At 34.9% G+C, this 10774-nt stretch overlaps 1 protein-coding gene across 1 annotated transcript; it reads right to left on the bottom strand.

Moving 5' to 3' along the window:
• Positions 1–3: 3 nt before the first annotated feature.
• On the bottom strand, positions 4–3459 carry LOC108379875 (solute carrier family 2, facilitated glucose transporter member 8-like; the record flags this gene model as incomplete). The annotated part of the gene is made up of 4 exons (XM_017636230.1): positions 4–166; positions 226–623; positions 3044–3247; positions 3345–3459. Coding segments are annotated over 4 exons (880 nt in total), but the record flags the coding sequence as incomplete, so codon positions are not given.
• Between the last annotated feature and the right edge of the window lie 7315 nt (positions 3460–10774).

Here is a 10774-nt window from a genome sequence, read left to right as displayed (position 1 = left end):
AGATGATGAGACCTTGGAAAGCAGCGCGATTGCGGAACAGATCGATGAAGGAGGCATCCGAGCCGGCTTGATCCAGATCTGCTTGAATCATTTGTATTCCCGAGCGTGAGTCACAATAGCGACCCCAAAGCCATTTCAGCGACAGAGCAGCATCACCGCGACGACCCTAAGGGTTAAGAGAATTAAATGTATATGAATACGTGGACAATTTTTCTCCAAACTCACCTTCTTCAACAAATAGGTAGGCGTCTCTGGCAATATTAACATGCCAATGAATAGCGCGATCGGCACCATCAGGCACAAGACACTCAGCGTGGTCCAAGACACCACTGCACCAATAAGGTAAACCAGCAATATGCCAAAGGTTAACAGCAGTTGAAACAGTGTGCCCAGAGTGCCACGTATGCTTGTCTCCGCGATCTCCGATATGTACATGGGTGTAACAACACAAAAGCTTCCGGTTGAAATGCCTATTAGTGAATTGCGAATNGCCAGCCATGCCACAATGAAAGGTACGTCCATAATAAGTGCGGTGTAACGTCTGCCAATTGCATCAGCTATATAACCAGTGGGTAAGGCACCGAAGAAAGCACCAATAGCAACTAGAGAACTAACCCATGTTTCTGTAATTGGAAGATTAAAGGAAAGAAACGTCAAAATGTTTTTGTGTTAAAGTGAATTGGTAAGCGAGATATTTTCCAAAGAAAAACTTATATCGTAGATAATGACAAATAGTTAATGCAACCTTTGCTTTTTTGCGTGATCGTGAAACTAACTTTAAGGCATTTATAATTTCCAAAGGAGTGTCGAAATTCGGCCGAATTCCTATTTCTTTTTTTTTCACGGTTCCGAAGATTTCTTCGAAATGTACCCTATGTAACCTCACTTTTTCGGCAGGTCTATTCCGGTCACGCATTTGAAAGTAGTAGAAAAGGTACCAATAAAATAAATAAATAAAACTTATAATAAAGTAATGGCCGTAAAATAAGGCAATTACCTATAAGATTGTAAATGATTTTTTGACTAGATTAAAACATATAAATATCGATAATATAAGCGAAATCTTAATTCACACATGCTGCTACTCTGTCTTTTAGACGAACTTCTCCAAAAATGGAGCGGCCTGCAATTTTACGGCGCTTCCGAACGCTAAATGGTTTTACGAAAGCTTTTTCATGACAGAAATACACTCGGAGCTTTGCCATTGCCTAACAACGGATACAGCTGGTTGATCTAACCTACTTCCTGCCGAGTGTTAGTGGAACGGAGCAGAATTGTAGCTAGCCGCAAAAAATAAAAACAAAAACAAAAAATCAATTTCCACAAGTACTCAGGAAATATTGCCCATGGTACTTAAGGCCTACCAGGAGGATTAAAAGGATAAGCAAAAACAGGTATGGTGGAAATTTTTTGCTTCCCTGCATACCTTCAGGACTCTTTTTGAGCCTTAGCAGCTTGTCGAGGGAATTAGAAAGTAGCTCATACACTTTGAGTACATTTGAACCAAAACTTTACCATTTACCAACATGGATTTTGCCTTGTAATCAACTAAGCTCGTAACTTACTCCTTCACTATCGGAGGGAGAGAATTTCGCTACAATCTTGTCAGGCAATACTCTACCAACGACTCAGCTGACCAAATTTATCCCGGCACCCACAAAAACTTAAGCTATCAGATGCCATCAAGCTCAATTACCATTTTCAGTCTTGAAGCCGTCAGTATTTAAATTTTTTATCGAGCTCCACAAGAGTGTGAAATTACTTTCTTGCAGGAAAGCTAGCAAAGTACTTTCTTCTAGGTATCAATTTCTCATTAGGTTAAGGCTGGCAGACGTCCTGATTTTCTAGGATTTATCCTGATTTAGACAAATTGTCCTGGTGTCCTGGTCCACACTTAAGTTGTACTGGTCTTTTTAATGAAGGTCAATGTAGACACTCCTCTACTGTTTAGCAGATTTTTGCTATGATAAAAGCTTCCAGTCGTTAGTAGTCGAAAATTGAAACCAATAGTTTTTTCTAACATGTTGAATTTTTGGTGAGTTTGTCTTCTTTCAATTTAGTTTATTTGGTTAGAATCTTAATTTTCTTCAGACAAATGCCAAAAAAGTGCCAGTTCCTGATCAGGTACACGGCTGAGGGGTCATACAGAATTACTACGCAATAGATAATTTCAGGAGCTAAAATCTCATCTAAAAGGCCTTTCTGAAAGTTATTCCTAGGATATGTGGAAATTTGCTAATGGTGGTAAGGCAAACATTCAAGGTCACTTTAAAGGCGCCGCTTTTCTCAAGTTACGACAACAGTAAATAAAAATGGTGGCATAACATTGTGAACAACATTCTATTTGCCCTAGCTTGGACCAGACATCGAACCTAAAGTCCTACCCAGTAGGAATATTATGCGCTAACTACTCGCCTACACATATTTAGTATAAAGAAAAATTCGATTCACCACCGCAGAGAAAAGCTATAGCACCCACATTTACAAATAGATCTATCTAAGTATGTAAGTAAAATTTTGCATAAAACAAAAGCGAGTATCATCGTTACAGGGTATTCAATTTCTAATTTACTTAATGTAATCTATTTATGTATAAAGTTCACAGTGGTATTTACTTTTGCTTGCTGCTTGGCTATAAATCACTTGAATTCAAAAACGTGCATGTGCAGGGTGGCAAGGGGTCTACACTCATGTAAATATAAAGAATGCATTGCTTCCGTCCAAATGAGGAAAGACGGCAATTAAAGTGAGTAGAATTTTACCGCGCTTTCGATTGCATTTTATTGTCAATAGCGACATCGCTTATACACCTACATACATACATACATAAATACGGGCGTCGATAAAAGCGAGCGCCGACAAGTGAAGCGATATGAATGGTATTTATACATTTATGCTGTAAGTACTATGCCAATACACAGTATGAAGCAGTTGACTTTAAAAGGCAAGCTAAATTTATCGAAAGTAAGTAAATACTTTTTGGAGAAAACTTTTACATTTTTAAATGCGTGCTTATAGTTCGTTGTACTATTTATTTACTTACGTTGCTCGATCGTTAATTGCAACCCTGAAGGGTCAACTGGCGGCGGCGCCAATGTTGTCGCTGATATCGTCTCATTGGAAATTGTCGAATTTGTAATGGTCGAGTTTGTAATAGTCGCATTTGTTGCAGGAGGAGCGCTAATTTGTGGCAACACTGGCGAGGTCCATGCTAATGCTGTGCCAGCAGCTACAGCACCGAGACAAACTATAAATGGTGCGTAAAAATTTACGATGAAATATGCAAAAATAAATTAAACTTTGTCTAATGCAAAAGCATTGCAAGATATTTTCTTTATACTTACCAACCAGTGCGGCAACGTACTGCATCCTTTTGGAAGTCCTAACCACACCGTCCTGCAGTGGGTCATAGAGCATCGGATTTCGGGCGCTGGGGTCATTGTCCTCTTGACTGACAGTCTGTTGGAGACATAAGTAAAAATATGTTTCTATGTAAATAATGTGGATAGTCTAATAAAAAGCAAATGCGTTTAAAACTTTTACTTCAAATTTTTATTTCCCAATGCACTGGCGGTCACGCACAACTTACAACAAAATTAGGTAAAATCATTTTTTTAAATATAGTTCATAATATCACAAAAACTATTTACATAGCTGTGGTTATAAGCAATAAGAGTTATATATGCTATCGTATTCTGCAACTACTATTCCATGTGTATGTGAAATCCCCAACTCGCCATAAGGTTAACCTTACAGTCCAAGTTTTTAAAGCGTTTTTTCTCGGATTCAGGTTTTTCCACTTAGACGGTTATTGTATGTGGACACAGATATAAATAGTAAATTTAAACTTTGAACAAAATTTTTTAAAATTCAGCAAATTTTCATAAAAATTTCAAATATGCAAGTTTCAAATAGCCTAAAATTTTAGTTGATTTTTTTTCGCTGATAATCTTGCGCAATTTTTCCCATACTCCAAATTTTTCTAAAGACTACAATTAAGATGTTTGAAATTTTTACCGGCAAAGTGTATATATTAGGCTGGGTCGATTTTGTATGGGGGAAAATGAAAGGCATTTGACCGTATTGTAATAGTAATGTTATGATGTCTTAGGTCTAAGCCAATTGTTATTGGCCACGAAAGATTAATTTAAAACTTATCTTTAGCCCGCGCAATTGAATCAAATTGTATGAATTTTTAAAATTTAACTTTGGCTTTTAATATCTATGGTATGCATTAATTGTTATAAACAGGACGATATATCAAATTAAGGGTTATTAAATTTAGTATCTCACGTTCATTTATCATTTTTCAATAAGTCTACACTTTTTTAAGGTATTAAGATAAAACTTACAAAAACAACCAAGTGAAAAATTCAAAAAAGTGAGACGAGATATATTTCAAACGTTCTAATGTTTTCGGATGTTTATATAATATTAAGTGGGTCATGGGCCGATTTGGTCAGTTTTCAAGATTGTGGTGAATGAAGTCAAACATGTATTGTCAAAGATTACGAATCGTTTGATAAGTTAATTGTAGTTTCAACTATATAAGTATTTACATACATTAACATAATACAATTAGGGTGAGAAACGCCCATCTTAAGTCCATTTATGCAGTCTTGAAAATTGTTCGCGGTCTCTAATTCTGCCGTTATATGAAAGTAGTGTTTAGATATACATAAATATTTTAGTTAATTCCATGATGTGAAAAAGTGACTGTAGGTAAATGCAATAGTATTTAACATATCCTGGGAAATCCTTTTGAGGACTCTCCAATTGGACGATATTGCTTTGCATTTAGCTTGAAGGAAAAAAGTCACTCCCTGACACTGTTTTCTGGAATCCGGCTCTTTCATTTAAAAGTTATTTACACAATTTAAGAGACATTTTTTTAGAAAAAAAACTGGAGATCCACTTAAATTATTCCATATAACTTTGGTAAATGTTACTCGATCGGTACTTAATAATTTCCAAATTGAAGGCGAGACTTAATGTTACCGATTTTTGATAATAATATGATTAAAATCGTTCAGATTATAAACAAATTATTTTAAAATAAAAACAATTTTGAACAAAGTTTTTTGTTATTTTCTTATATTTGCAATTTTTATATTATATGCATAAACATAAGTAAACCAATTAGTGTTTCTAGAGGTTGTGCCTGTCCAGTGTTTCCATACCCATTTGCATAAACAAAATTTTTCCACGATTATGGAAAATATTGGCTTTTCTATTAGAGTTACCGAAATTGTCCCTATATTTGCAAAAATTCGCAAACTATAGCTAATATTAAAAAAGATAAGAATATTTGGCACCAGCGACATGCCAGCACGCCAGCAATATTAAAGCTGTTCTTTACATCTTTTGACTATAATCCAGTGCTATTATCAAGAGAACAATTAAAATTTTATTGAAAACAGATCATCTTGAGATTAACGATAAGCTAAAGGGCTGCGAGTAATGATATTTGACTTTATCTTTTGCTTAAACGGATTCATTATTTAATAATATGCACCAAACCATTTTGCCGAACCCAGAATTTTCAACAAGAATTGGTCTTATTCGACTAGTGTGCTGTGGGTCACTTTGCGGTCGATGCGCGGGCTCTTACAACTAAAATAAAATACTAATATTTTGCGGGCTTGTTGTTGACTTCATGATACAATATATTTTCACTATTACCAAGGGATTTGAGAAAAATTAGATTTTCGACCCGCCCTAGTATATATTGTTTGCCTATTTTTTGTTGCTCTATTTATTTTAAAAATTAAATTCCATTTCTCCTTTTCCCACAGCTACCCAGGTTTTCATTTGGATTTGTTATTCTTATCGTTATCGATAAATATATAGACGTTGATATCGACTTAGCTTTGCTGCTGAAAGAAAATTTTCATGATCACTGCTTCTCAAACTTTTTCCCGCGTACAACCTATATATGTATGTGCATATGTAGGTATGAATAAGTTGGGATAAGTCGAGTATTTCTAGCATTTATTATTTAGCCAAGTTTGCATAAAAACAAAAGTTTGATAAGCCTTTTGTTGTAGGCGCTCGGCAGACACCCTGGGTACTAACTAAATGACAGTATTTTTTCGAAGGTTCATAAAGTTTTGGGTAAACAGTTTTCATTTCTTTCCAAGCGTCGATGATATTCCGCTTTAATTCTGGGACTTGACAATTTAAATAAAGACTCATTTCATCTTGTGGGTAAAGCAAATCGTCCTCTTTCCCCCTTCGTTTGTGTACAAGAGATTTATGAGGGGCCCAAAGATCGAACACAATTTCTAATGATTCTAGTGACTAGAACTTCATTACAGAGGCCAATGCAAAAAATGAGTTCAGATACGGAAACTTTTGTTGCTCGACTTCTCTTTTGGTGTTGCAGGTCGCATTCACACAGAGCAACTCTTTTGTATAACTGGAATTACTAAGAGGAACGAGAGCACAAAGCGTATTGCCCGAGCACGATCAACTCGGTGTCCTTCCCCTTTCCTCGGCGCTCCGTCTGCTTCAAGTAACGAGTTGCCGAGACAAAATTTTTATGTGTCTGAGCTCATTCTAACGGATCTTCTAAATGAATTTTTGTGAACCTCGGTTCGAGTAAAGTTGATACAGCTAGCAAAAAAGAATGGTCGATGGATAGATTTTAGACAACTACAGTATTAAACGATTAATGAAACACAAAACTACGATGCAATTTAATTGGATAAAAATAATCGACTAATTTAATCAAATGATTAATCGCTGCCAACCTTAACGGTACCCGTTGGTGGTGACCGAGGAAGAGGAAGGCCTCCGAGGAAGGCAACCGATCTTTTATGTCCCAGCACCCACTTTCTCCTTGTAATAATTATCTATGTAGACATATATATGTATGTATGTATGTATCTACTCATATATTTGAGCTGTGTAGAATTGAATTAATTAATCAAATGCGTGACCAAATATTCAACTATACAAAAAGACTGGGTACAAAGACCAAAGTAAATTGTCGAAATAGAGTGGAAAATATCCACGAGAATTTGCACTTACGCAATTGAAGAAATTTCGGCACCGCCATCGACACTTAAAAAAATTTACAGAAAATAAACAATCAGCTCCGTTAACGCTCAATTTCTCTTTCGCTTTTTGTTTTTGTTTTTGTTTACTTTTTTTTGCAAATTGATTTGCCTTTCCTTATCAATCGATTGACATTGCGGAATTCGCAAGTTCAAGTTGACTGACGCTTCACAGCTAATGCTGCGAAGAAGTTTTTTATAAGCAATTTTTACTTTTTTATTTTCACTTGCATTTTTTATTGCATTTTAATTTGCATATTTTATTTCCTTTCCTGCTGTATTTGTGGCAAATAAGGTATTTGCATCACTAGCTGCTGACTGCGTCCCGCGTATGTACATATGTATGTATACATATACTCGAACATATGTATGTATGTATGTATGTATGTAATAATGTATATAGTCCACAAACCTGCCCGCCCCTTTCTTATGGTAATGATGCCGTTGTGTACGATCAGCTAAATTTAAATTCACTCGCTGCGTTCCTCACGTGCCTTTAAATTAGCGTAAGAGTCGCAGAGGCGCCTCGAAAGTAGCAACGGCAACATCCATCTGCTACTTACAACAAACAACAATAGTTTCGTGTTGCAATCAGCGGCAGCGTCAAAGTGATGTTGACGGTCAAAGTGATACATTTTAATGTATATACATACATACATACATACATACATACATACATACATACATACATACAGACAGACATGCCTAAATATATACGAGTATGAATTTAGACTCTAAGATTTGAGTGTGGCTGTGTATCTCTATTCATGCTTATATTTAAAGCTCTGTGGGCGTGGTGACTGCCAGATAGGTATACTATACTGGCAACGGTCCTAGCGAGGAATGCCAAAAAAATTTAGATACATAAAATCTTAATTACCAACAAATAATTTGGAGCAAAAAACAGCATATTTATATGTATCCTCATAGGTATGTATGTACATATATTAGGGCGGGTCAATTAGTGTGGGAAATTTTTTCGAATATACGCGTATAGCACAGAGAGATTCTACGTGTAATTCTTAGCAAATTCTCCGAAGAACCAATTTTTTGGTATGAGGAATCCATTTCTGCACTTATCTTTTGCTTAAAATTTCCACCAGGGGGCGCAACGTTGAAAATGTTCCAAATTGACTTTAGACCCATGGTTTTTCGGCAAATATGCTTAGAATAACACGTAGAATTCTCCTGTGCTATACGCGCGTAGTCAAAAAAAAAAATCCAAAATGGTCCGCCCTAATGTGTATATAGGTAGACGTGTGCTTGCCTATTCTATTTGTAGTTTGCAAAAATTTAATAGAAAATATTTTGGCAAGCCGCCATGTACGCAAAATATTTTTTTAAATAATAGCATAATGTGCTTTAAGTGCAACGCGCATCCGTCGCCGCTACGTTGCTTTAATTAAATTTACATTCAGTAGAATTTATGTAAACAATAGGGTGAGGGATCTCGTTTTTAAACTGTTTAACATGTATGTACATTGGGATGCCTCACCAAAAAAAGTCGCGTATTTTATAGCGGAATTATACAATTTATTATATTTGAAAACCTCCTCCAAAATATTTCTGACAAATATTAAGATCTACGATATCTGGGCCGATTTGAAAGACTTTCAAAAATCGAGTTTTTTATAAATAAAATTAGTTTTTAAAAGTTTTAGTAGTAGTAGTAGTTTTTTTTTTTCAAAAAATCATCTCATTTGATAGAATAGTTTAAGCTTAAAAGGTCTGCATAAGCATGTTTGAACATTTTACCGACACAACTAAAACATCGAGATTCAAATAGATCCAGTTCATTTATGTAGATCTTAATATTTTTCCGAAATATTAGAGCGCGCAAGTCATAAAGCGTGATAAATCCTATATTTCCGATGGAAAAACTGTATCGATTATTGTACGTATGTATTTATTTGAAGAATTAAATAATAAATTCATAAATTGTTGTTGTGTATACTTTATTTTCTCATTTTCTGCACTTCTGAAGGAAAATCGCAAAAAAAATATGTTTCCTTATTTCTCTTGCTAGAAAATGTACTTTGCTGCTACTGTAAATTTTCTTAAAGAAATAAATATATACATATTTATATGAGCACACTGCATACTGATTTAAAAAATTTCGATAAAAGAAAATTTCTTTTGCATTACTTATGCGTGATTTTATATGATTTTTTGCAGACTGCCCTTTAATGATTACCCTAATTTGATCAAAACCATATGTGTACGTATATACGTATGTATGTATGCATATACAAAAAAAAGATTTCATTAAATTTTTAATGGACGCCTTTAGTTAATATTTTATGGCTATGATTTTTCTTTCTGGTGCATTTTTATAGTTCAAGCGTTGCCACAGCACCGTTTCTCCAAATAGCGTTTTTACCTTAGGGTACAAAAAAATTTCAAATTTTGGACTACCCTAGTAAGGGTGTTTCTTACCTTCGGCCACCACTTAAATTTATCTTGTCGCGAAATGCTCGCACAGGTGCCTAGCTACTCATCATCACAATGTTGTTGACTGCAGCGTAAATGTTGTTTTGAAAAGATTTATTCAAAATAAGTATATTTTTTTGCAGAATTGCACACGTGGGTGGACAGACATGCAATCAAGGCGTATTCATATTTACGAATCGGCAAATATTGTCGCCGAATTATATGAATTTTTCAGTTGTAATGTTTTTTAATGTGTTAGTCGAAATTTATTTAGGTTAGGTTTGAAAATATGTCTCTCGTAGATGACATAGCATTTTTTGCGATCGGTTGCCCAAAAAATTAAAAAGCGAAATATAACGATTATTCTTAATCAAAAAAATAAATAAATATAAAAATAAAAATTTACGATTTTGTAGTAACGTAAAACCAAAAATCTTTTTTTTTCTTCGCTTTGGGTGGAAACTAGATGGGCGGGCGCGAGATGTCGGGATCCGCGGAACCCACGGTACGTACTGATTTCAAAATGGCCGGGATGGGCGATATCGGGAAGGTCCGTAAAAATTTTTTGGGCGGGACGGGATCAAAATCCTTTCCCGTCACTCCCGATAAAATCGCAACCTTCGCAAGTTCACAAAACCTTCTTTAAAAATGGTGTATGAAATGTGCACTTTTTTATGTTTTATTGAGACGAAAACGAACAGCAAAGCATAACAAAATAATCGGAATATGCTAAATTTTTCACAATTTTTTTTTCATTATTTAAAATTTATTTGAATTACATACATGTGAATTTTTCTTAGTGATAGATTTCGGTACAATTCTGATTATTTTTAATAACTTTGGGGGAAATGCTGCCTTTGAAAAGTAAATACTAAAAGCATTTTAAGGCACATAAGAAAAATATAATTTATGAAAAAATTTCCAACCTGTGTATATTTAATTTTGAATCAAAGAAACGGGGCAAAGTCGTATGACTTTTAAGAAAGGTTTTTGAAAATAAAAATGTGTTCGCACGAGGCGATTTTGCGTTCAACTTTTGCTTTCAACTCACGCAGGGTTGCACGAAAACAAAGTTGAATGGCTAAATGTTGGCTGGTGAACAACTTTGTTGAAAGCGATTAGTTGAAAGGCCATTCAACCAAAAGTATAATGCAAAGTTGAACAATGCATAGGCCTTTTTATGGCGAATATTTTAATATCTTTTTTATATTTTAATATTTTTAGCCATACAATTTTATTTTCGTGCAACCCTGCATGAGTTGAACGCAAAAGTTGCCTGAAAAATC

Source organism: Rhagoletis zephyria, unplaced genomic scaffold (genome assembly GCF_001687245.7).
Source record: "Rhagoletis zephyria isolate East Lansing unplaced genomic scaffold, Rhagoletis_zephyria_1.1 Rzeph_scaffold_17561, whole genome shotgun sequence".
Taxonomy (NCBI): Eukaryota; Metazoa; Arthropoda; class Insecta; order Diptera; family Tephritidae; genus Rhagoletis; species Rhagoletis zephyria.
This window is presented reverse-complemented; position numbering and strand designations above follow the sequence as displayed.